This window comes from Grampus griseus (genome assembly GCF_964374135.1).
Source record: "Grampus griseus genome assembly, chromosome: 21".
Classification (NCBI taxonomy): Eukaryota; Metazoa; Chordata; class Mammalia; order Artiodactyla; family Delphinidae; genus Grampus; species Grampus griseus.
In genome coordinates, this window is record NC_139015.1 from 12,509,748 (window position 1) to 12,537,221 (window position 27,474).

At 48.2% G+C, this 27,474-nt stretch overlaps 1 protein-coding gene across 3 annotated transcripts in view; it reads right to left on the reverse strand.

The window, feature by feature from the left end:
- Positions 1-325: 325 nt before the first annotated feature.
- The window catches only part of ENPP6 (ectonucleotide pyrophosphatase/phosphodiesterase 6), a gene marked incomplete at its 3' end in the record, with an annotated part of 88,792 nt that continues 61,643 nt past the window's right edge, over positions 326-27,474 (reverse strand). Inside the window, exons 3-8 of one of the 3 annotated variants that reach the window (XM_082680486.1) lie at positions 24,419-24,530; positions 19,753-19,894; positions 18,412-18,591; positions 15,762-15,899; positions 5,164-5,287; positions 326-655 (exon numbers count right to left, since the gene is read on the reverse strand). In XM_082680486.1, the coding sequence (XP_082536612.1) occupies positions 450-655; positions 5,164-5,287; positions 15,762-15,899; positions 18,412-18,591; positions 19,753-19,894; positions 24,419-24,530 (902 nt within the window). Of the gene's footprint in view, positions 656-4,921; positions 5,288-12,872; positions 12,992-15,761; positions 15,900-18,411; positions 18,592-19,752; positions 19,895-24,418; positions 24,531-27,474 lie in introns of those variants that run through there. The other 2 variants (XM_082680485.1, XM_082680487.1) reach the window with 2 other exon arrangements.

The following is a 27,474-nucleotide window of genomic DNA, read 5'->3' on the forward strand; positions in this document are numbered from 1 at the left end:
ACTGCTTCACATGGGCCTCCTTTGTCCCAGACGGAAGGAGCAGTATGGGATGGTGGCCGTAGACCCTGAGGGTGGCTCCCGGGTTTGGACAGGGCACAGACAAGGGCCTGCTTTGTGCAGAGCAGGACAGAGAGGGGCCGGGATTCCATGGAATACCCACCCAAGGTCTGGTCGCTACAGGGGGAGGCCCTGCTTAGTTCATCTGAGTACATGGAACGCAAGGAGAAAATAACCTATAGTTGAACAAATGAAAAGCTAGGAGTTTCCTTACCTCTGGAAAAAGCAAAGTGGTTTTGTTTTTGTTTTTTTAAGAAATAGGGACTTTTATGTATAGAACCATCCAAGACTAATACATTTACAATTGTATGGCCTTGACTGAACTGACGAAGCTATTAGTGAAATAGGAGATGGCCAGGCCTCCCCCGTGGGGCACACACCGCGCTAGCAGTTCAGGACAGCAGCGCCAGCAGCGCCAAGGCCAACGTGCAGGCGCCCGGCCGCGCAGCCAGGGCCGAGCTGGCCGGGTCCTTCAGCATGCATGTCACCCGGGACCAGGACCCGTTGTTGGGCAGGGGGGCGACACCTGCCACGTTGCACATGACGTTGTAGACATCCACGGATCTGATGGGAGCGGCTCTGAAGTTGGATTTGAAATCTGAAAGGGAAAGGCAAGCAAACGAGTTGTCACGGTCACTCCTGGGCAGGGCAGAGACAGGCATGGAGTCACGATGTGGAGGAGTTGCATTCAGCATCCAGGCAGCTTGGGACTGGAAAATCCGCCTCGTCCGCGGGGCCTGGCCAGGGGATTGTGGACCTGGAAGGAGATCTGGAAGGTTCTAGCTTATGGTAGGAGGTTGCTTTCTATGGCTCGTGGAGATGTTTCTTTGAAAGACAGATCAGACAGCAAACTCTCTCTGTGCATAACTGTGCTTCCCTTGTGACAACAGAGCTTTCCTTGGGGACCCAAGGGCCATCTGAAGCTGCTCGTTTCTGCAAGCCCTGCGGAGCCGCTGTGGTCACAGAAGTTTGACTGTCCTGCCGGGCTCCCCAAACCCACTCCAGCTGCGTACTCTTCTTCCAGGCCACCTATCTGGCAGGGACTGGTTAGCCTGGGTGCTCCCCAGTTCAAGAATGTGTCCCATTTTCCTGCCACATGGAGGTCCCAGGACTGGATGGAACCTGAAATTATACAGTTTCCTCAGTGTGCCTAATTCACAAGCAATAGCAACGGTCTCCTAAATATGTCTGGAAGATCAGCTGCACATTCCTTGGGAGCCTTTCACTGGCAGATAAAGTAACTTAGCTGTGGGGAAAATAACGAAACTGGTAGTGGAGTTAGAGACCTGAGTGGAGGCTCAAGGGAGCTCATGAGGGAGAGGGCTGTGCCTCTACCCAAGGCTGTGCCAGACTCCACGGGGACACGGGCCCCCGAGGGCCTGGCTGGCTATTCACAGCATAGCAAGTAAGGGTGCTGAAGGAGGGACTTCAGTCCAAAGTGGACCCTCTCTTTCTCCACAGGAGGCAGAAAAGATGCTGAATGAAAAGTGTTTGTTTAAAGAGTGAGTATGAGACTTCAGTAATATTCATAAGCTCCCAACCAGAGCTTCCAACAAAGTACCCAAAACTTAAGAAGCTGAATTCAGGAAGGAGTTTTATCCATCAATAAAGACCCATGCGTGTGATTTTAGTCCCTCTAAAAAAAATTTTTTTAAAACAGGTAGTTTGGGGGCTAAAGATTATTTTCTATCTTAGAAAATAATCTTTATAATTGCTCTGCTAAAATGATCACATATACTTGATTTAAAGAGCAAACAAACAGCAACATAGCCCAGAAGTGTCCACACCAAATTCTACTCTTGTATTAACACTGCAATTATAAATACAGAAGGAAGCTATACACTGAAAACTCTGCCACAGCGTATGTTAGACCCAGGGCAACTTCCCAAGTGACGGGTTTTGCTTATTTTGAAGAATTAAAGTTGAATTCAGTATAAAGAGGTTCACAGGCTCTACAACCAGCCTGTAGCCACTTACTAGCTGGGTAACCTCAGGGGACAGGCATGGAGATGGCGCCTAAATCCTAGTTCCAGCCACGCTGTATGTGCTCAATAAATGAGAGCTGTTTTTAGTAATAGAATAAACGCCCAGCAAGGGAAAGTATGGATTGAGAATATTCACCCTATAGATGATTTGAAGGGTTCACTTTACTTTTAGGGCAGGGAGGGTAAGAGTCAGCATCACCTCAGGGTAAACACTCACTTTCCAGAACTTCCTGGAAAGGAGAACGTAGAGGCTGCCCTGGATGCCAACCTTTCCAATATCAAGGAAAACACTACAGTTAGAGAGGGTGGTGGTAACGCTGCCCCAGAGGAGAATCAGCTACAGCTGAGAAATCAGTGGCAAGGCTGTCCCAGGGACGTGGGAGCGACTCCCCTCCCTCTGACTTGCCGTGGACCTGGATGTGAGATCATCCTGCCACATCACCTGGTGGCCATGTCCTGTCACGTGGGAGGGTGGCAGACAATAGCATATCCAAGACAGCCGTCCCCAGCCTTTCAGACATCTCCTTCTTTAACATTTGGCAAGAAAATTTGAGATCAAGCTTTACTGACAAAAAATAAATGTTAGAAAAGATCATCTTTTTATGTTGAAAGTACAAAATCAAATCCGGTACATGTAAGCAGGAAGGAGAATTGGGGTTTCTTTCCCACTCCATCTGGTTCACGGCTTCCTGGTCTACAGGGCTGGGATTTTGAGCCCAGTGCAGAGATGATCCAGACTGGAATGAGAGCTTCTAGAAAATTCCTGAACAGCAAAACAATACCTGATCCAATTGGGAGAGGCCAGACAAGCCCTGCTAGCTCAAGATGGTGTGTGAACCTGGAATGGGAATCCAAGTTATTTCCATGGGTTTACATTTTTTGGATATTTAAACTGTTTCTCCTAAAGAGAGAAGGTTCTGGAGGCTCCCGCTGTGCCTGAACACCTTGGGCTGCTTTCCAAGTGAGGCTTGCTAGCTCGCTGGCAGCTCACTGAGTCACACTCCTGCTGTCTTATCTCGAATGTGTTCTCCACGGCAAGATTAGGTTGTTCAAATTAGAAACTGGGATTAAGCAGAGAGAGGCTATCTTCCAGAATTATTTCCCTTTCTCTTAGCTGGACCAGATGACTTCTAAAGCTGTATTGGGGCAGCCGCAGCGATGCTCAGCGTCCTTCCATGAGAGAGAAGTACCTACAATTAATCAGGAGGGATGTACCTTTATCTCAAAGTGCAGCTAGATAGCTATTAAAGGCCTCGCTCTTAAATTTTCTTCTGAGTAAACAGTCAGTGCGTAAAGCTGTTCAATCTTTCATGAGAATTAGAGCCAGAAACGTGATGGTTTGTGGGAGGCTCTCAAGGCTGTGTCTGCCTGGAAACATTTTTGCAATTAGCCCAGTCCAGTTTCATCAGGGGTCGACTTTCTGTCTGTAAAAGACTTAGGCTTTTAGTTTTAAAGGAACGTATGAGGGAGGCCTTTGCTAATGGACAAAATCTCCCCACTGAATTTAAGCTATTGCAGCTTTGGGTACTTTGTTTAAAGTTTTCGGTTTGACGCTAGACGTGCTTCTGCTTTAAAATCTGCCCGAGACTCTTACTCGTAAACACTCCAACTGACAACTGTTTCGCATTCATGATCTGATCCCTCTCTTCTGGGGAAAGAGGAGGCGATGTCTTTGAATGAAAGCCCTGCTGGCTAATGTTCCCCCACATAAAGGCCATGGCCCTGGAACGTCTCTAACCTGATCTAGCAGCTGTCACCTCAACATCCTCAAGGCTCCATCCTGAATTCACTTGGCTTTTGAGCTGCGAAGCTCTAGACTGGGGCTTGGCTAACAGGGAGGGCCTGTTAACTGTTATCAGGTGATGGCGTCATGCTGGGGCGTCCTTTGAACTCTCTCTTAGGCCAGTGTCATGACCCCAGTTGTGCTCTATAAATGTTTGCTGCCACTGGTGCTGACGCTTACTTAAGGACACGGGAACCTGGATGACACGTGGGCAATGATTTGGACCGACATGTTCCCTAAGCTCAGGCTCCCAGAGGCGCCCAAGGAGGGTGCAGAAGCTGACACCTTGCAGTTCTCAGCAGCTATCTTGTGGTAGGTAGAGTGACCTGAGGCGGATGGAATGAAGGGGGCTGATACATTTCTCTGTCCTGTTACATCAAGGAGAAGGGCAGGGCTTCCAGGCATGATCTCTAACCTATAATTTGAAAGGAAAGCATGGACTTTCATGGGCTGAAACATTTTGATCAACATGCAGAAAAAGGAACTTGGAATATGGGTCTTGGGGTAAGCTTACTGTGTTTAATAAGGAGTGTGGACAGCAGGAGGAAGGTTAGCAGCTCATGAGCCAGTCCACTGATTGTTGATGGCTGTTGACTGATTTTTACTCTGTTTTTTTAAGGGGGTATTCAGGTGGTAGTATGATCTTTAGAGTGTTTGATAAACTTTTCTAAAATGTGGATTTACAGTGCTGTGTTTATTAAAGCAAATAACCAAAGAGGCTCCCTCCATCTCCCCTCTCTTCCTGCCCTGGGAATGTAGGTCAAGGAAGGCACAGTAAATTTGCTTTCATCCAAGACATCCCGAGTCATTCAGGCTTATTCTCAAAGTCAGCCACAGAATCACTTCCTCGCCTGCCCTTGAGCACATCCTAGCTTCTGGTGGGCCCTAAACCGAATGACCTGCACAGGGGTGGGTGCTCTAGCCAGGGAGGAACTGTGGAAGAGTCAGACCCTGTGAAGCGATCGCATCAACTCCAGGACGCGCAGCTGTCAGCAACCTGGTGCCTGATAAGCTTTCCTGGACATCAGATGGCTGTGAGAGAACATTTTGATGAATTAAGTAAAAAAATGAATCATAAACATGTGGAACATTTTTTTCACTGCGCTCGAGATTTAAAACTTACAAGGAAAAGTATTTGGCCACGTTTGCCAAAACCAAGAAGCATTTGAAAGCCAGCCAGCTGAAGACACTTCATGGAGACCGGCTGGGTTTGCTCAGCTTTGCTCATAAAGAGGGTCCATAAAGAAATCACTCCAGCTCTACTAGTGCCATCAGCCCCTGCTGGCTGACGCTTCCTGAGGAAGGAATGACTAAGAGAATTCGGTCGTGTCTTCCTACCGGGTCCGAAGGCCAGGAAGATGCCCCGCATGTCCCTGAGCTCGTTGTCATATCCGTGCCATCCGCGCTGCCAGCCTTGCCTCTTGTCAGTGCTGTTCATCCAGAATGGAAGCATCTCTCGATTCTGCAATCAAGCACGACATTTACATCGCCCCGTGTCCAGACATCTGGACGAGTGAGCATCCGGTCCAAACTGCCACCCAGTGGACTTCCTGCTCAGCGGTCTCAGTCAGGGTCATCCAACCTCAGCTGGATCACTTCCTACTCCAGGGAGCTCAGACCTTTGGAGACCGCCCATTAAATTGCCAAAGAGCTTTAGTTCTGAAGGTATCTTCTTATGTCGGGCTGGACTGAACCTCGTAAGCAGTTTTAGAGTCACTAAGTATAGCATGTCAGAGACAGAAGGGACGTGAAAGTCTACCTGTGGTATAATAAAAAATATAGTTGGCCTTTGTCCCGGGTTCCCTGGCCCAGAATGCCTAGACCCTTGGAATTTCCTGAGTGATGGGCGTGTTTTGTTATTTGAAATGAGCCCCTTGCTCTGATACCTGAGTTTATGCTAATGAGATGACTCGCTGGGGTAGGGAGCTACATAGCTCCAGGATCACCTGGTCACCTGAGGAACCAACCACAGGATGAGAGGGTTAGAACTTTCAGCCACATCCTCTGACCTCTAAGATTGAGCTCAGCTATGTGGCCATGATTTAATGACCCACGCCATCGCAATGAAACCCCAGATAAAACCCCGGGGACAGCGTAGTCCAGGGAGCTTCTGGATTAATGAACACATTGTTGTGATGGGAGGGTGATGCACCCAAAGAGGGCCTGGGTTCTCTGCACCACTCACCCACATACTTTGCCCTGTGCGTCTCTTCCATTTGCCTGTCCCTGAGTAGCATCCTTTGTAATAAGATTGTAATCATAAGTATAGCACCTTTCTGAGTGCTGTGATTCATCCCAGTGAATTATCGAACCTGAAGGGGGGTTGTGAGAACCCTCAAATTTGTAGCCAAGTCGGACACAAGAGTGGGCATCCTGAGGACCCAGGACTTGCGGTCAGAATTCACATGTGCAGGCAGTCTTGTGGGACGGAACCCCTTGAAGTGTGTGTCTGCTCTAACTTGGGGTGATGTCAGAATTGAATCGAATGGTAGGACACTCAATTGCTATGGGAGAATTATTGCTGGAAAACACAGCGTCTAATCGAATCACTTTGTTTCTTTAGTACAGCATGGAAGCCCCGAGGCAGCCGGCTTCCCACAATCCCAGGGGCGCCCACTGCAGGAACCACCCGTCCTCCTTTCTTCCAGCTCCACCCCGGGGGGTGACTCGGAACATATTAGTCCCCTCCTCCCCATTTAGTCAACATTTGAAGATAGCACCCGTGTTCCTCTGCTCCAGGCTTTGGTATCTTCACTTTCTTCGACCATTCTTCACTGAGGATGGCTTCCAGAACTGTTACTGCCCTGTCACCCTTCTTTCCTGCAAAACTAAATTTTCTTAGACTGCAGCTGCTTACTCGAGAGACAACAAGCTTAAAGAAGGTTTTGCAAATCCTAAGGAGGCTGCAGCCAGTTGGACACAACCCGAGCCCTTCTTGGCGGACTAAGCCTTCATTTCCGATATTCTAATCATCTTGCTCAGCACAGGGTTTAATATGACAAGTTTTCCACATGCAGGAGGTAGAACTGACCACCTCCTGGAAGCAGAGGAGCTCAAGGACCAGGGATTTACAGGTTGGCTCACAAGACTCATAACAACACGAGTATTTTGTGTGCTGTTCGGTTCACCAAGAGCCTCCCCCAACGTGCACTTAATCATCACCACCTCCCACTGTGGATGGTATTATTTTTCCTACCTTGGCACAGAGAGGTTAAGTGACACTCTTAAAGTCACACAGCTGTTGAGAGGCAGGGCTGGGATTGGAACCCAGGTCGACAGTCTCCTGGTCTTCATGTGCCTTCCAGGACCCCATAGCCAGAGGTCGCTGCAGGGCTCCTGCCAGCACAGGACAGTGGGCTGTCCCTGTCCCTTGCCTCTTCACTCACTGAGTGGTGGCCAGTTACAGAGTATGGAGATGAGATTTTGCACTAGGATGTGGGTTGAATTCCAGTGATCCTGGGCAAGCTGCGTAACTTCTCCAAGCTTCAGCTTCCTTGCTGGATGTGATACTACCTGCCTCACAGAGATTCTGGAGGATAACCCGGCTGTGCGCTAAGCCCGAAACACAGTAGGTGCTCGATAAATGGCTGGGGACGGTCAGCAGATGCCACTGGCTGCGGGGCGAGGCGCTCGGGTCCTGTGCGGCAGGGTCGAACCCTCCTTTGCTTATTTAGCTGTCACATCGCATTGCACACCCATACAGTCTCACCCCATAAATCACTCCCTGGCATTACCGCTTTCCAAATCACACTGTTTCATTGACTCTCTGTTTCCTGAATTGCCATCATCCCCTATCCCGCCTTCTCCAGCTGTAGCTTGTAGTTTTCAATGGGAATATATTTATTAACATACTGCATTTCTGACTTATACTGTTTCTTGTTCTTTGTCTGTGGTGAGCTCACAACACATCCCAATTTAGCTTCGTTCGCTAATATCACACGCTGCTCCCCCCGCTCCAGTCTTTAGTGATTCCTGAAGAACTAGGTAGACCATACCACTGGTGATGTCACTAATCATGAACCCCATGGGACATATGTGTCCCATGACCAAGGGACAGGTGGAAGAGAGATGAGGACTGATTGCCTGATTTTAAAATTCCAGCTTAATTCCACAACCACAAACATACAGCAACAAAAAATCTCAGCCCTGAAGGTAACTGGGGATGGGTCTGATCACAGGTCAATCCACCAGTTCTTATTAACACGACAGGTTGCTCCAGTGAAACAACTATTCTTACTGATTTTAAAAAGTAATAGTAAACTGGCTGGTTATGTGAGAAGCGAAGTGATTGAACGGATTACATGACATAATCTAATGACATTATGTAATTAACCTCAAGAAGGTGCAGGGATGATTTCCTTCCTCGTCCTCTCCCGGTGCCTTTCACCATCTCACTGGGCTCTGTATCCCCACATTAGCATCCCAGCGCAGGCCTGTGCGGCCGTGTGACACATACCACACAGGGGCAGTCCTGCGGGTGAAGCGCCCCAGACCTCAGTCCCCAGGCAGGGGGTCCTCAAGCTACTGGTTGAGCCTCACCCCTCCTGACCCTATCAGGCCCAGGGGCTGCCACACAGCACTGCCTAGTGACATCCCAGGGAGGTGCCCGAACCCTGCAGGAGAGCAAGGGTAGAGGGCTCTATGTGTGAGCGTGAGTGTGTGAGCGTGAGTCTGCGTGAGCGTGTGTGTGAGCGTGTGTGTATGTGAGCGTGAGTCTGTGTGTGAGTCTGTGTGTGTCTGTGAGCGTGAGTCTGTGTGTGTGAGCGTGAGTCTGTGTGTGAGCGTGAGTCTGTGTGTGTGTGAACGTGAGTCTGTGTGTGTGTGAGCGTGAGTCTGTGTGTGTATGAGCGTGAGTCTGTGTGTGAGCGTGTGTGTGTGAGCATGAGTCTGTGTGTGTGAGCGTCTTGGTGTGTGTGAGCGTGAGTCTGTGTGTGTGTCTGTGTGTATGAGAGAGAGAGTGAGGAGGCCACCAGAAGGCTCTAGCGCAGAGCGCAGGCAGCCCTGTGGCTCCGCAGTAGCGGCCCCCAGGGAGCTCTGAGTGGCGGAAGGGCTGACACAGAGGAGGCCCTGTGAGGCCAGGGGACCTTGTGTAGTGACCGCACGTGGGGAGAGCGTGAGAAGAAAGCACCACGAGGCTGTCGGGAGGAGTGAGGCAGTGTCTACCCGAGGCTGTGCCAGTCCGACAGGGTGACCGACTGTCCCGGTTTGTCGGGGACTGAGGGGGTCCAGGGATGCAAAACTTCCTGTTTTAAAACCAGGACAGGCCTAGGCGAACCGGGGCAAGTTGGTCGCTCTGTAATGAACACTCTCTTGTCAATTCAAATAAAATCCTCACCAAGTCCATTTGTTCAGCACCTTCCAGTACCTTCCGGGACCCCTCCTCTGTACAGGGGTGGACAGCAGTGCCGGGACGCCCCCCTTCATGAGCCCCTAAACTAGTTCGTCGTTTCCAACAGGAAGGACCCAGAAAGAGTTCACAGGAGGAACACTGTGAGGAATGGTTGTTATTATGTTTATAGACTCGGGTTCTTTTATTTGGTGCCTGCGTTGTATTTGAATGCCTCACTCCACTACCAGCTCACCATGAAATGTCTACCAGAAGCCTGCTGAACTGGGGAAGCCAGATTGCTTAGGAGATAAGACTTGTGGTTTCTAGACTAGATCTTTGTCTCATTCATCCTTGGCATTAAAAAAAAAAAAAAAAAGTAGCATTCACTGTTTACCCCCAAATCAGCAAACCAGTTAATGAAGTTGGTTCAACCACTGACTGGACCTATCTCTTTGACTTGTCATTTTTGGATTCCTTTCTGCTGCTGAGCTGCAATGTCTCGGTAGCAGTCAGAAATGGGGGTGGCGCTGGGAATGAGGATCGGGGTGGAAGCGGGGTTGGAAGGCTGGGAAGAAGCAGAGGGTGGCCTGAACAGTCTGTAGTCATTACTGTCTGTCTGCACGTGGCCAAGGCACTTGCTTCGATAAAATGTCTGGTCATTTACTTGCTTTGTACTGTTGCATTTGGGGAATATATTAGCACGTATATTTCTCACCGCCTCCTTCCGATTTCCCCTCGGCGTAGATCAGAAAATGGTTACTAAGCCACAGAGAAGAATACTCCTGAGGGCGCAGGAAATGTCTTCCAGCTCCAGGAAAACATCTAGACTCCCGGTCTTGCCTTGCACCCAAAGTGACTTCTCTTGGGGCAGCCCCAAGGAGGTGGTAATCCGTTCTTCGTGGGTTCCCTCCCAGGCCAGAGGCGCCGTTCGGGGTCTTGTCTGGGTCCCCCTGCTCCATCTGGGTGACCTGCTCTCCAGTCTTTCCCCTTGAAACTCACCGTCTACACTGCTGGATCCCAAGCCTGGCTGTGCACACAGTGCCCTGAGCTTAGCCCGGCTCCCACTTTGGGTATTTGGATTCAGCAGGTCCGTAAGGCAGGAACTCTTGTCTATTTAATCATCATCTCCCAGGTGACTGGGATGCATCGTCTGGCCTGGAAACCACTGGCAGTCATTCACCTGGCGTCTGTCCCATGCCGTGTTCAGTGAGTATCCGTCGTTTCCTGAGAACGCTTCACGTTATGCTGGGTTACCACACTGAGGTCAGAGGCTGTGCCTCAGGCCCCTTCGTGGGGTCCCACAGAGCAGCGCAGGGCCTCCCTGCCAGAGACAGCATAGGGCCTCCCCGCGGCAGGCGCAGAGTCCAGCATGGAATCGCTCACACAGGCTGCTTTCCAAAGAGGAACCTGGGCGGCCGACCGGCTTTTCCCACCTGCCATCGAGGCTCATTGGCCGGCGCCAGGTTCACAGTTGGTTAAACATTTTGACCATCACCCCTCGTGTCAGCCACTAAAAGAGTACTTCCTGTCGAGGAGTAGGGTCAGGGACCCGAGGGCCCCCTCCTCCTCTCTTGATGAGGCCTCTCACCCCACCTCTAGGGCACTGGGGAACAAAGTTGAAATCTGGTCTGATTAAAATCAATAAATAAAATGTGAACACCTGTCTAAGGTGTGTGAGGGGCCTAATACAAATGAAATCTACGTTATTCCCCTAGGACAGGGTTATAATAGCGACTTCCCACGCCCTCCACATTGCAATAAACTCACATCATCTCAGCCTGGAAAAGGCACCCAGTGATGTATCAGAAGTGGCTTCGATTAGAACCCTTGTGGAAGGGAGCGCAATCCGCCTGGCTCTGGGCTTTTGCTGCTAGGGTTAAGGTCGAGCTAGGCGTCTATTACAAAGCACCGTGTCTCTGGTTTTGTGGCATCGTCATTTTAAACCCTCCTCCCGAGAAGCTTCCTGTGGGGATGACTCCTTGGAGCCCCCCAGGAATGGTGGTCATGAACCTTCAGATGTGTGTCTGCCATGCGCCACTGCAAAGACTTGTCCCCCAACAGTTTCTCTTTCTCCGTCTTAGAAGGCTGCCTCTTTCTAGAACGGAATTTAATTGCTCAGGCCTCAGGCCCCGGTCTGACCCTGGCAAGCCTGCTGCCACACGCAGCCTAATTCTGGAAATGGAAAATGCCAGACAGCAAAATCAGCAGGGACCAAGGGCAGCAGAATTCCTTGGAGTGGAGGGAGGTGTTGGAGGAGAGCACTGAGCGGATGGGCTTTCCTTTTCTTTTTTTTTCCTTTTTTTTTTGCGGTTACGCGGGCCTCTCACTGTGGTGGCTTCTCGGTTGTGGAGCACAGGCTCCGGACGCACAGGCTCAGCGGCCATGGCTCACGGGCCCAGCCGCTCTGCGGCACATGGGATCCTCCCGGACCGGAGCATGAACCCGTGTCCCCTGCATCGGCAGGCAGACTCTCAACCACTGCGCCACCAGGGAAGCCCGATGGGCTTTCTTTTATTCTTTTCTCCCCCGGACCATGTTTACTGAAGCGTGCCAACAGTGAGGAGGGCGTCCGTGTGCTCTCCGACAGTGCATACCAATGACCCTAGTCACCCCCAGAAAGCAAGCAGCTTCCAGCCCCCAACACCAGCTTCCTGAAGCTCCATTACTTGTGCCTGGACGAAACCGCTCCAGCTGCCACTAAAACTCAGAAGCCACATTCTCCAGCTTGTCTTGATTTCCCCAAATATTTTGGGTTCGGGCCTAACTGCCATTCAACCCCAGGCCTTAGAATTGAGCCCGGCATTTCATATCCTTTGCCAATTTTCAAAGTAAATCTTTCCTCTGGAGACAAATTCGGGCCTCCCTTGGAAGCTTGGGCCTGAATTTGCTGCATTTCCCTCCACTCAGACGAGAGCCCAGAAGATCAACGATGAAGCGCCCTGTCTCACAGTCTTTCACCAGCTTCCGGCTGCATCTGGCTGACTTTTTGAGCACAGTGGCATGAAGTGGACACTGTTCAGGAGAGGCCGCAGGAATTAGCCCCTGGAGCTGAGTAGGGCCTGGGGAGAGCTGATGTATCCGCCCGCCCTTGGGCTCCAGCTGTGGGCTAACGGAAGCTAGGACAATTGCCATTAGTGGTTTCAACACCTTTTTACCTGTTGAAATCTCTTCTAGGGCTACCAATAATTAGCCAAAGTTAAAGGCCTGACTCAGCTTTCCTCTCTGTCTACTTGGTCACTGATTTACTAACCTACAAAATAAACAACCTGTCAACGAGTAATCAAGAACCAACTGTCTCAATATTTATGAATTCATCTCTTAATTCATATATCACAAACATGTACTGAGTTTCTGCCATGTACTAGGCTCCACAGAGGAAAACGAAGGTCAAGATGCCACAGACCTGCCCTCAGGGAGCTTCCACCCCAGGAAGGAAGAGTTCAAAAGCAGACAGACAAGTGCAGCACCTGGGGAGTGATTCAGGGTTTTGTGAGATTCCAAGATGGAGGAAATTAGGGAAGAGCTGGGTATTTCATGGAAGAGATGGTATTTGAGTTGGGCTTAAAAAACAGGCGGGAGTCAGGAAGGAGAAGGCACTCTGGGTTCTACTGACAGTTTATTGGGCTATTGATGGTACCAGAACCCACTGAGTACAGGTGTGGAGAGCAGGTCAGGAGAGCATGAAGTACGTTGGGATCCAACCACTTGACACCCGACGCTTGAGTCTTGCATTAGAAAAATCATTTTCACAAATAAGAAAATTCCGGTTCAAGTATGTGCAAATCTCCCATGTTGGTGAGAGGAAAGGAGAGGGCTGGTTAGGAAGAGTTTTTTTGCCTTGTGACAAAAGCAAGAAAAAAATGAATGCCAACGTTAGAACTTCTGTGAAGCAGCTGAGACTTATCTCCAGACCCCACTAGGAATCAGAAGGGTGAGTCCATAATTCCAATCCACGAAATCAGAAATACCTTGAACATTTTAGTGGAAGATTTGAAGGCTCTTTGGAGAACTGGATGGACTTCGTGCTTAACGGTTACATCTGGGTTGTAATTCTTTGTCACTCCTAGCTCTGGGACCTTAGTCAAGACATTTAGAACTCTGAGCCTCACTTAACTCAGTAAAATTGGGATAACGTCCACAATGCAGAAACAGTAAGCAAGAGACACTTAATTCAAGGTGGGATATATATGTTGCTCCCTAATAAAAGTATGAGATGTACAAGAAGAAGCCACATCCCTGCCTTCCTGCTTTGGGATGAACTGAAGGATGGGACGCTTGGAGCTACAGCAGTTATCTTGTGCTCTGAAGGGAAAGCCAAAAGAACTGCAGAAGAACTGACTCAGGGCCTTGATATCGAGTTGCCGGATGAACCACCCTGGAACTTCTTACCTCTAAACTTCTAGTTATGTGAGATAATGAATCTTTATTATTTAACCCATTTATTCAAGTGGTGTATGACTTATAACCAAGAGCATCTTGACTGATACCCCAAGTTTCCCCATCACTGTGTTTTAATCACTCATTGGGAAAATGTGCATCGTCTTGCTAGATGTGCTAATGCCAAGATACTGTATTGACAGTTCAGGTACTTCCAGACTGAACCTTCTCTGACAGCACTGACGGCTGGAGCAACTTCCCTGGTGACTGTCCACCCCTCCTGGAGGAATTGAGATGGCTCCTCGTGAGTTGTCCACTGTCTTCATGACACCCTCTGGCTTTGCCACTCTCCCTATGTAAGCCAGTTTTTCCATAAATTATCTCAAATCACCTCTGTACTCTTATAATCTCCCTCCCTGCCATGGACCAGCCTCTCAGTGTGGTTGATTTCAGCAAAATGTGAGAAAGTAAACAATAGAGGCACATAGTCCTACAGAGAAATGAGTGACAGTTAACTGTGGATTAACCCTCAGCATCGATTTGCTTTTAAAAACTTAAAACAATTTTACCAGAATATTCTAAATGGAACAAGTTGCAAAATGTAAGCCCTTTTGTACGGCTTGGGAAGTTGGCTTTATGGAATAAAATTGAAGAGGCACCCAGTCAGGTGGCCCACCTGACTGCACATGTGTTCAGTGCAAAGTCCTAAGAAAACCACTGGAGATGAAAATGCTGTATAACCTCACTCCTGGTGAACTTCAAACGGTGTGATAAAGTGACCAGAAGCGTTAGTGCGCTTAGAGGAGAGAGCGCTAGGGGGCAGAGGGACCTTCTTGGAAACTTCCAAAATCACATGGCGTAGGAAGCCGAAGTCTGCTGATCAGGAGGACCCAGCTTGGCCGCGGACAGCGCAGCTGACATTTCTGACCAGTTCTGCTTTGTTTCCTCAGTGACCAGCTGCTTCTCTGGTCTGAGAGCACACAGGAACAGCTCAGTCCTCCCGAACGACTGAAGTTTACGTCAGGGAATCCCCGTTTTCCACACCTGGGTCGCTAGATGTCCACTCCTTTTGCCTGATCGGTATTTCTGCCGATCGCCACCTGCCCTCACTCTGGCAGATTAAATACCACTCTTAGGCCTTATACAGTCGTCCCTCGGTATCCACAGGGGATTGTTTCCAGGATCCCCTCGGATACCAAAATCTGTAGATGCTCAAGTCCCTTATACAAAACAGCACAGTATTTGCATATAACTACACACATCCTCCTGTATATTTTAAATCATCTCTGGATTACTTATGATACCTAATACAATGAAATGCTTTGTAAATAGTTGTAAATACAATGAAAATGTGATGTAAATGGTTGCCAACATCCAGCATATTCAAGTTTTGCTTTTTGGAAATTCCTGGATTTTTTTCCCCTGAATACTTCTGATCAGAGTTGGTTGAATCTACAGATGCGCAACCTCGAATTTGACTGTACTTTGTTGGCCTCAACCAACAACTCTCATGTACCAACACCTGCTACTCTCTTTTAGCCTGTAGTCTGGTCAGTTTGTAACCCAGCTTCATACTCATACTGACAGTGATCCAGGCCCTGTCTGGGAACTGACTCTAAACAGGATGTGACTGCGGATTCCCCTTTGGGGTGCCTTACCAGCTGGCCGGGTATCAGAAGCTGATGCAAGGGCCTAGTGAGCTTGGAGTCCAGGTGGGCAAGGAGGAAGCTGCTGAAATCACCCGGGCACCAGGCAATTAGGGTTTGGGCCCAAAATGCAAGATAAGCTCTGTAAAATCAAGTTGGCAAACCAGAGACCTGGACCTGTGGACTTTTGTCTGCCAATCATTTCCCTTTAAGGTGAAAGCAAAGCCGAGCCTCTCCTGGCTTTTCGCTGCCCTAAAGCAATTGCTTTGGTTCACAGTAACTGTTCCACTTTAAACTGAATAGGTTACACTGTAAGCCTGGGTAATTGAGTTAAGGCCCATTTGTTAAAATACAGCAAGTCTGGAGCCATGAAGTCTAAACCATGGCTCTGGGTCGGAGTCTCCAGTTTGCGTCTACAGAGTCACCTGACCAAGCCTTTGGATTCTCTAAAGAAGGAAATAATACAACAAATGAGACGTAAGCAAAAACGAAATTTTTCAGGTGGAAAAGGTAAATAATTGTTTACCTTTGGCCTTTTGATAGAATTTGTATAATGAATATCTTGTCATATGTTTTATATTTACCTCAGTTATGAACCATCCTTCATCGGCCACTAAGGTCAAAGGAGAGACAAATTTCCCCTTCTTGTAGTAGAACCTGCTCGGGATGGCCTCCTTCTTGTAGACAGTCATGTGCTCCACTGTTCTCAATTTGTTATATATCTGCAAGGATAACCAAGAGTGACCAGTTTTGCATTCTCTCTCTTAAATGTATGTGAATATTTATTGGACCTGGAGGAGAGGAAGGACTTTATAAAAACTTATTTATGTCAAAAATACTACAGTAAAATAAAAAGGTGAATGAGAAGTTGGTCTGCCTGATGTTAAACACCACCAAGATCAAAGAAAAGCATTTATTCTTTGACTAGACCTACAGCATGTCCTATCTGCACCTGATTTTTTTAAATAAATTTATTTATTTTATTTTTATTTATTTTTGGCTGCGTTGGGTCTTTGTTGCTGGGCGTGGGCTTTTCTCTAGTTGCGGCGAGCGGGAGCTATTCTTCGTTGCAGTGGCTTCTCTTGTTGCGGAGCACGGGCTCTAGGCGCGTGGGCTTCAGTAGTTGTGGCACGCAGGCTTCAGTAGTTGTGGCTGGCACGCTCCAGAGCGCAGGCTCAGTAGTTGTGGCCCACAGGCTTAGTTGCTCCGCGGCACGTGGGATCTTCCCAGACCAGGGCTCGAACCCATGTCCCCTGCGTTGGCAGGCGGATTCTTAACCGCTACGCCACCAGGGAAGCCCTACACCTGATTTTAAAATACTAGTGACTGTTTGCCATTAATTACACTGCTAATTTTCCGATGAAGATGTAAACCCTGTACCTCTTTCCAATATTTAGCAGCAGCTTAAATCTTTATGGCTAGAATTAAAATCAACCGGCTGGTGTTGATTTGTTGGCCCTTAGCCAAAGCTGGCATATATTCCTGGGTAGAACTGAATATAAAATTGAGTTTATCAATTCAACTCTGGAAAATAATTAACCTTTAGGCTGTTTAGTAGAGAGTTTCTACTGGCCCCAGGAGTTATGATTTCCTACTTAAGAAAATCCATAATTCTTAAGAAAAGTAGGGGGCATCACCAGAAAGATTTTGCATAAGTGAAAACTCTGATGACACATAACGGGCCTCACAAACTGTTGTGTCCGTCACGTGACAAAGTGTCACCCAAACATAGCCCCAGTTCTGAATAATCTACCAACTGCTTTAGGCAGCTTGCACTGCCTGATGTACACACCACATTGGAAGAAAGAAGCTCTTCCCAGCTCGTGAGCTGTTGATGCTCTAGCATCCTGGAGACGGCATGTCCCTAGGTGCCAGATAGGAGATAACAGATGACGTTCCTTGCCAGGAAAACAGAACTTCTTTGCAAGAAGCCATTTACTGTGGGACCTGCCAACGTGTAAAATATTCTTCCCAGTTTCATATTTAAGGAGTTCACGAGAAGCCTGTGCAAACATATTCAGCACCTCCACTTGCTGACCGTGGAGCCTGAGAAAAGGGGGCACCCGTCGGGGGAAAGGGACGAGGCTGGGGAGAAGCCGCACTGCGGGCACCGAGTTCCTCAACCCCAGCCACACAGATCTCGGACTCTCATGTGGGAGGGAGCGGTCAGGGCTGGGAGGAAGATCTCTGTCTGGGCCAAAAGGGCCGAACCCCAGCCTACACCTGCCGTGGGGAAGCAGGGCAGGCAGCCGGCCCAGCCGAGGCTGATTCCCATCTCCCTGCCGATGCGCCGCCCCTGGCAGCGGTGGAGGCCTCCCCCAGGGGAGAGAGGCCCAGAGCCTGTGCTGGGAGACGCCCAGGCCACACGGGCCAAAGCAGTCAGCTGGCGGGGCCACTCGCTCCTTCACCTTCAAAGCGTGGTTTACCCGCCACTCGGAGGGAAAGATAGTTTGGAGGGAGGGGTAAGCAGGGGCCTTGTCATAGAGCGTGCCAAGTCCCCGGGAGCCCTGCCCCACGCCATCTGCACGCCGTGGGAACTCCGCCACGGCCTTGTGGGGACGCCCCCTCGGATGGTGGTAATCACCGTAGGCGACACACACATCGTCCCTGCAGCGGGCCCAGCTGCTTCCCGTGCTTCACGGCCGCCCAGGAGGGCAGCTACAGTGTCGTCAGTCAGCACACGCAGTGGAGAGGCGGCAGGAGGGCCGCTTAGGGAGCTGCTCGGCTGCTGAGTGAGGGGGTCTGAACCCCGGCCGGCCGCGTGACTCCGGGCTAAGGGGCCGACCCACGGCACACGCGGCCTCAACCTGTGCTCGTCCGTCGCCTTCTTCTCTCCAGTCGCTGCTGAGAACAGGTCAGACTGGCGGCTTTCTCCAGAGAAGGGCCTTCTGTGCAGGCTTCCGCTGTCCCCAGCTGTGCAGGAGAAGTGGTGCATTTTGGCCAAGAACGAACCGGCCCCGCGCCACGTTCTGGGCACTGCACACCCTCGTCTCGTTTCGTGCCCACTGACGTTCAGTGCCCGCTTCAGAGAATAGAAGACACGGGAGGATGAAGCACTGGACCGAGGTCACTCGGCGAGGAAGGGGTCAGGTGGGTCATCTGCCACCGGAGTCCCGGCTCCCGAGGCTGCCCTGTGCCTCCGCCTTAAAGCTACACACAGACTCAGCGCAGAGTCATGGCCTCTGAGAGTGCGCTCTGCCCCCGTCCCCCCACCACCCTTCCCCCCCGTCTTGCCTCAGAATGCTTCCCGGGCGCCGGCCACAGGCTCACAACCGGCCCTCGGTCCTTCACCTGCTGCAGGTCATGGAGGCTGATGTACTTATCCAGCTCAATCACTTTGTCCATCCAGAAAATGTCAGTCATCCCGTGATCTGAGAAGATGATGACGTTGAGGTCGTCCTGCAGCTCGCGCTCCTGTGGGGAGACAGGCAGTCAGGACGGCGCCCAGAGGGGGACCCTCTTACACCAGCTGTCTGGCAAAGAGGTGTTTTCAACTACAAGTTATAGGAGAAAGCCTTCTTCCCCAGTTCTGAATTTAATCATCTGCTTGTCTGCCCTATAAGACACGGTTCAAAATCATAGCAGAAGTGCTGCAGGGAGGGAACGAGAGAGCCAGTCCCCGTCCGATTAGCGCTGAACATAATACGTACGAGGCTCCAGCCTTTTAAGATAGCCTTTCTGTTTTCATCCTCTTTGGGTCTTTCAACCAACTTGTGTGGGAATACAAATATCACTCGCCCGTTTTACACGTGTGAAAAATTAACCCCACAAAAGTTTAAAAACATAATATTTTAAGTCAGACAAAGACAAATATCATATGATATCACTTATACATGGGATTTAAAAAAATGATACAAATGAACTTATTTAAAAGACAGAAATAGACTCACAGACAGAAAACAGACTTATGGTTACCGAAGGGAAAGTGGCTGGAGAGGGATAAATTAGGAGTTTGGGATTAACATATACACACTACTTATATAAAAAACAACAAGGACCTACTGTATGGCACAGGGAACTGTATTCAATACCTTGTAATAGCCTATAACGGAAAAGAACCATATATAGTCTATTTATCTATCTTTCTCTATCTCTCTCTCTATATATCTGAATCACTTTGCTGTACACCTGAAACTAACACACTAACACAACATTGTAAATCAACTATACTTCAATAAAAAATAAAATTTTTTAAGTTTAAAAATAATACTTTGCTAAAAGTCATTCAGTAAGGGTGTGGCAGAATCAGGGAGAGAACCCAGGCCTGGGTTCCGCACCCACACCAATCTGGTTACCAGACTGAATGGTTTGGTGAAGCGTCAGGCCATCTCGCCAGCTGAGCCAGGCGGTAATGCAGATCTGGGTCATTTCAGTGCCACTGGCCTGGCTGTAAGACAAGGGAGGTCGTGGTACCTGGGGAGGCGTTGCGTGAAGAAACGAGACCCCTCAGACCCTTGAGCTGGCCCAGTGAGCTCTCAGCAATAAGAAGGAAGATGTCGAGGGGTGTGACAGTCAAGGAGACAGAAGAAGAGGGACAGAGGGAAGGTTAGCCCAGTGGTCCTGGTTCTCGGTCACCTGGATCCACGTGGTCATGTACTTCAGGACGGTGTCCACGGCCCTCAGGGCTTCTTTCCTCTGTGGCGACGAGGGCCCATAGTGGTGGCCTTCCACATCGATGCGCTCGTAGTAGATGGCCACCAGGTCCGCCTGGCCGCTCCTGGGGAGGGGGCGGGAAGGGTGAGAGCTGAGAGAGGCCCTGCCAGCTTTCCCCCCTCCCACCCGGCACTCCTGGCGGAGGCATGGGCATCCTCCAGCCCGTGCCCTGTGGTCCAGGCACAGCGATACCTTAAAAAGAACAAGGGGGTTCTCCAAGGGAGAGAGAACCTTGGAGAAGGTGCCAGTCCCGGGCACCCTGGTGACAAAAGTCAGAGAGCATGCTTATGGGTCACCTCCCCTCTCAGCTCAGCATGACCCAGGAGTTGGAAGAGGACTCGCGACAGGCAGGGGACAGTTCTGATAACTCCCCTCACCACGAGCTGTCACCAGAAGCTCAGAGAAAAGAGAAGCAATCATTCAGAAAACGTCTCCTCGGATACAGGGGTGGGAGGGAGACACAGGAGGGAGGGGATATGGGGATGTATGTATATGTATAGCTGATTCACTTTGTTATACAGCAGAAACTGACACACCGCTGTAAAACAATTATTCTCCCATAAAAATGTTAAAAAAAAAAGTCTCCTCCATTATTGCTGGTCTTCGAGGGAGCCTCTAAATAAAACACTAGACTGTAGGTTTCACTGACCCGCAAGAATAAGAACAAGCTTTACCAGGCAACCTGGCAGGAGGCAGACAGGTTTGTGTTTGTGTTCAGGGCCTGACATCTCTGGGGACCCAGGAAGGGTCAGCTCCAGGGCGGGCACAGGGTGAATTCTAGCACTGACCACACTTTCTGCATCCTGGAAAAACGCCCCCCTCGGCCAGAGTACTGGTGGTAAAAATCCAACTATTTAACCCTCCGTGCGAAGCTGAGACTGAGTGGGAACTAGTGACAAACCTGGAGTAGGAGGCTGAGGGAGTCGGGTGGGGGGAGAAAACACTGTGCGATGTACCCCCTCCTCCACACAGCGCACAGCTTCCCGCTGTGACTGCCCTGCCCACAACGTCCCCAAAGCACCTGAACAGAGCAGTGATGCTGATGACGGTGATGGTGCGGGCAGCAGTAACAGCGACTGGCAGAAGAGGAAGCAGTGGAAAAGGAATGAAGGCTAACTCCTTTGTGTGGACTTTAAGGGTTAATAACTAATCCTCTTGGCGGACTGCCTTATTTCTCTTGAAAAACTCTATTTAAACAAACACACAAGTGAGGCGGCCTGGTCTCTCCTGGTGTGGTCTCCCCCGACACTTGGAAGGAGAGAACGTGTATCCTTAGCGCCTGTGGTGCCTTGGGCCTTGCAATCCACAGAAGAGGAAAAAGAACCTCACAGTGGTTCCAGAGCGTGGTTTGCACAACCCCGCCCATCCTTCTGGTCTCAGGAAGATGGTGCTTCTTCCAGGAAGCATCCCTGATGCCCAGGCTCAGTTGGGTGGCCCTCCTGGGCACTCCCACGGCTTTCCTGGTTCATCTCTGGGTTGTGATTTTTCACACTGTGCTGTAATTGCCCATTTATGTGTCCTTCCCTCCCCTCTAAACTGCGGGGTTTTTCACCCTGGGATGCATTCACTCTCCACTGTGTCTCAGCTCAGCCTAGGGTCTGGCACACAGTAGGAGCTCTGTAACTGTCAGTTGAAGGTATAATAATAGTAAGTGCTCAATAAATCATAGTTATTCTAGGTCAGGCACTACGTTGAGGGCTTTTCATACATTATCATAATTCATCCTCACAGCAACCCTATCAGGCAGGAATACGTTAAACAGAGAGTTCAGTACTGTTGCCCACGTCACACAGCTCGTGAGAAGTGGAGCCAGCACTGAGACCCAGGTGGAGCTCCAACACCCTGACCCAGATACTCTGAGAGAATGCAACAGCCCGCACCAATGGGGAAACATTCTGCTACCCAAATGACCATGTGGAAGTGGTTCTTACTCTGCTATAAGAATCCCACCAACCCCAAGAAAGTGAGGCGTGAGACAAGGCAAAGGTAGCCGTGAAACTGAGTCCCTTTCATTTCTCGGCATGAGCTCTATGTCTGTGGCTTGGATGTGCCTCCAGATTCTGGATCTGAGATGAAAAGTGTCCCTAGAGAAAAGCATTTGCAGATGAGGAAATAGGCCAAAAAGGATTCTAGGCCTCACGGACCTCTGAGACATGGCTAGGACTGGAAATGTGAACTTCCCACGTCCAGGGTCAGAACACTTGACTCCACCAGCCCGGGCTTTTGAATGTCCACACCGACTCCATTCACTACACGGGGGTCGGTTCCAGAGAATGTTCAGCCTGGCGTCTTCCTTCACCATGGTCATACTTGCCAAGAGGGCGTACCTTTTAATGATGCTGTGATGTTCTCGTACCCTGAGGTGTACTTCATTCACAGTTTGGAGGATATGCTGGTTTCCAGTTAAGGGAAATTGCTAGTCAAGTGTGCTTTTCTCTTTTTAGAACAAAACAGACTGGCCCTTCTTTAACAAATACCATGTCCCCCCTCCTCCACAATGGGGATTGGGGTAAGTTATTATTTGCTTGCTTCTCACAAATAATATTATCATCATTCATACTCGCTAGTGTATGAATGACTAATACAAATGCCCCCTGCATCTACAGACAGCAGAGAACAAAAAGTCACTCAGGGTTCCACACGTGTGCAGGCAGTAGGGAAAAGCTCTAACTTGGGAACGGCATTTTCATACATATCCCTAAACTCCTTTGAGGCCCATGTTCCTTACACTGATGGACTGATAGCATTTCCTCCACCACATTGGAACATAATGGAACTTTCCACAAAATCATGCCCTCGGATATGTCTCCGCACTGAGCTGCCTTTTGTACTTGTGCCTGTAGCATCCCAGATGCGCTGGCTCACACAGAACATCCTATGTTTAGGTGTGTACACTTGCAGGGTGGGGCTTGTATGTGGAAAAAATTTCACAAGGTTTACTGGTTGCGCTAAAGCTCAGTGAAATGCTTTCAGGTCACTACAGTTTAGACACTTCACCTTAATACAGCAGCCACTGGGCTGGTTTCTTTAAGGCTATTTGCCATATTCATAAATCTCCGTGCGATCAGAAAGCTAGTAAGTCTCACAGATTCACCTGATGGCTTTGTGTCAGGAAGCTGTCAACCCCAGATGCCAGGAACACTGGAGGTGTGATGGTTGAGATTCGGGGATTTATACATATGCCTTTTGTGAAAGACTTCTATGTTGGAGCTCGTTGATTCATGAGGGACCTGAGTCTTCAAGGGCTAAGAGCTCTTGCCTGTTGGAGTTTAGCTGACAAATTCTTGGTGGCCAGCTGTTTTCCACATGGATCTGGTCTCCATCACTGGTCAGCTCATTTGTAATGGAGCGGTTGGGTGAGGAGTGACGGGTGGAAACGCCTGCAGATCTGTTATTGGCTATTTATAGCTTTCAGCCCAGGAACCATGCCAGAAGGACATGTGGCCATCGGCCCAATTACCTGAGAGCTGCAAGGGGCCCCCAACCCTGGATTTCAGGGACACCCAGATCTCCCATCACCTTAGGATCCTGTCCAGATTTCTTTTCAATGTAAAGAGTTCACAATGTCACATCAATTTTCCTTACTGAAGTGGGTTGGAGAGAATTAGGGAGAGAGAATGGTTAAAGGAATGGTTGAAGCTGCTGAGTGTTAAAAAAAAAATTGAGGGACTTCCCTGGTGGCGCAGGGGTTAAGAATCTGCCCGCCAATGCAGGGGTCACGGGTTTGAGCCCTGGTACGGGAAGATCCCACATGCCGCAGAGCAACTAAGCCTGTGCGCCACAACTACTGAGGCTGCAGTCTAGAGCCCGCGAGCCACAACTACTGAGCCCGTGTGCCACAATTACTGAAGTCTGCGTGCCTAGAGCCCATGCTCCACAACAAGAGAAGCCACCGCAATGAGAAGCCTGTGCACCGCAACAAAGAATAGCCCCCTCTCGCCGCAACTAGAGAAAGCCCGCACGCAGCAACGAAGACCCAACCCAGCCAAAAATAAATAAATACATACATTTTTTAAAAAAAATTGAAAACTTAGAAATAAGTCAGTTTCCCTGACACACTCATGTGCTATTCAGACCATTACTGATTTCTGCATTTTTCAAACTGGGTGTGATAGTTCCATGTGGAAGAGAAAAAAAAAAAGGTTCTATGTACTAATATGCTAATAGGCTTTGTACATTTCCAAGAAGATGGCAGAGTAGGCAATTTTTCCAAACTTATTCCACCAAAGATCTTCCTTCTTTTGTCAAAAACTTATATCTTTGGAGAGTCAGGCATTCACTATATCATGATTAGAGAAATGCTGACATTCACATTGCTTCTCTATTTTCCATCAACACAAAGAAGAAAGTCCTAAACCCCTGGGGACTTCCTTGCTCTCAATTCAACGTTTCCAAAGGGTGCCCCTACCTAAAATTACTCAACACACAATCATCCTCTACTAGAGGGTAGCAATCACCATGTGAGAGGCTCACTACCTCTCTGAGACATACTTCACCTATACCAAGTCTTCTTAATCCACTTTAGCATTCATTATTGGTCCTGGAAACAGGAAGAACAGTGGCATGGCTAAGAATTTGGGACACTTACTTGAAGAAGTCAAGAGCATCGCTGACTGCATTGGCAAAATTGATATCCGTTGGGACATTTTTATATTCTAGGCAGTAAGTAGGTCTGACACCAAGAATCTCAACCTCACAGCCTAAGAAGGAAAAAGACAGTAAATGGTTACTTTCTTCAATAATCAAGGTAGGGTGATGAGCCTATTTTAGGAAGCAAATACCATTAGTCAAAACAAAAATTTTTGTTCCTTTTCATGAAATAAAAGAATGTATTATTGATAAGTGGTGTATTTAATTCTAATTTTGTTTAACTGGAGCAGAGGCTCTTAAACGTCTTTCCTATACAGCACTGGTGTCTCATGACAGGGACTGGCAAAAATTGGTTAATGGTTGTCTTTCCCAATTTGAAACAACAATAACAAAAATTAATTAGTACACAGAATGTCTCAATTGAAACTTTTTTCTATAGATTTTTTATAACTACTAATTCTTCTAGTGCACCTTTGCCTATTCTAGAACCAAGTATGAGGTTAATATCTGATTAGCCTGGGAATAAGAAAATAAAGACTTCACTAGTCTAGCTGGACTCAGAAGTACTGCACTGATGGGCAAGTCTAAAAATCACTGAGTTAAAGCAAGGGCCCTGAGCCGTCCCCTTACCTCTCCCAAAATGAAGTAAAAGAATGAAAGTATTCAGATGTTGGGAGCTGCTGTGGCTTCAGCTTTTCTGCCCCAGGCCCCTGAACAAGTTGAAATGGTTGCCCCGAGGAAGAGACATCCAACCTCCTTATCAGAAAATAGGGCAGGAGAGGAACGTGCCAGTCTCAGTTTGTTAGTTGGGTGTATTTACTGGGTACCTACTATGAACTAGTCACTACGTTCAGACATAGTGGTGTATTTAATTCTAATTGTGTTTGCTCCATCCTGTGGCGTCCCAGAATCTAGCCTAGTAGGAGGAGGATTCCGTGCAAACAGTGTAATAGTTGAAGTCTAAAGTGAAGTGCACATTTACTGGGTGGTGAGGGGACTCAGACGAGGCACATTTAATGCAGATATTATTTCCTTCTGGAAGCTTTCCTCAAATCCCCGTGTTGGACTCAGTCTTACAGACTGTGTCTGGCCCATGCGTTGGGGTTAGAAGTGGGAAGAAAGGGACGTCCAAGCAAAGAGAGCAGCGGAAGCAAAGTTCAAAGTGAGGAACAATAAGGTGTGTGTGTAGAACAGCAAGCACGGTAACGTTCCCAGGCAAGGGGGTCTGGAGGCCAGATGGTGAGCTTTTTTGTAGCCCAGAGAAAATGATTCCCACTTACACTTGGTATGATCCTTACGAATCCTATAAAATAGCTGATGGTGCCTTCACTTTATACAGGAGGAACTGAGTCAAAAAGGTGAAGAGGGGGCTTCCCTGGTGGCCCAGTGGTTGGGAGTCCACCTGCCGATGCAGGGGACACGGGTTCGTGCCCCGGTCCGGGAAGATCCCACATGCCACAGAGCGGCTGGGCCCGTGAGCCATGGCCGCTGAGCCTGCGCGTCCGGAGCCTGTGCTCCGCAACGGGAGAGGCCACAACAGTGAGAGACCCGCGTACCACAAAAAAAAAAAAAAAGAAAGAAAAAAAAGGTGAAGAGACTTCCCCATTGTCTCAGGGCAATAATGAGGAAGAGCTGACATTTGAATCTGGTTTTATCTGACTCCAAAACGTTAGGTATTCTTTTAAAACAGTATCTGACGAATTCAGACATGCAAGGACAGACATTATGGACATTAAGGACAGACAGACATTTTTCCATACTATTAAGATTTACTCAAGCTAATCGAGAAATAAGTCAAAATAAAAGAACCCAAGAACGAATAAGATAGGGTTTTAAAATAAATAGCAGTAAACGATGAAATCACAAAATATAGTTAAGTATTAGTAATATTAATGTAGTTATGTGAAAATATTTTATTGAAAAATAAGGTGCATATTTTAAAAAAATGTTTAATGTAATAACCTGGATCTAAAGTTCCCAATTATTTAACCAAAAAGGAAAGGAAAAGCATTTTCATTGTTGCTGGAGGGAAGGGATGGTCAATATATAGTGTTCATTCTAGACATTGATTTAAAAGTTTGGAATATACAGAAGAAAGTTGTATGCATAACTTCCAAATCACTAAAGGAAGAAAAAGAAGCATACAAAATTAATCAAATATCAAAGTACACGAAAAGAAAAAAAAAAAGGAAATATCTAGGAAGCCCTAATATTGAAAGCATAATAAAAGAGAAAATCAAATATATTCAAAATAAATGTGAATGGGTTACACTCTACGAGAATGTCAACATGAAGTAACTATAAACTATTTTTAAAATTTACAGGTTAGGTAAAATGACACAGCAAGGTTAGATATAAAAGAATAGACCAAATAAACCCCCCCAAAAGTAAACCAAAAAATCAGCTCTCTCAATAGTATTCAAGTTGATTATGGTCTCAAAAGCCTGAAACAGCTACAAATCCACATTAATAGTTTAAAACGTAAATGAGTATTTATATACCATAAATATACACAAATATACATAATTATTATTAAAGAATTCTTATAAGAATGGAATTGTTATAAAAACACAAAAGTTGGAAAAACTGATCATATCCTCATCCACAAAGAAAATCGCATTAACTTCCAAAAAAGTAGAAATTATACAGCACAATGCATATTATCTGACCACAGGTAATAAAACTATAAATTAATTATAACAGTTAACTAAAAATAAATCCAACTCCTTATAAATAAAAAAGAAAACCTTTATGAAACGATGTAAAGAGGAAATGAAAACTTCACTGACAGACTAGTTATTAACAGTGAAAATTCTACATTTCAAAATTTCATGGGGGGACTTCCCTGGAGGTCCAGTGGTAAGGAATATGCCTTACAGTGCAGGAGACGCAGGTTCAATCCCTGGTCAGGGAGCTAAGATCCCGCATGCCGCGGGGCAACTAAGCCCGCGTGCCACAACTACTGAGCTCACACGCCTCAACTAGAACCCGCGCGCCACAACTACAGAACCCACGCACCCTGGAGCCCGTGAGCCACAACTAGAGAAGAGAAAA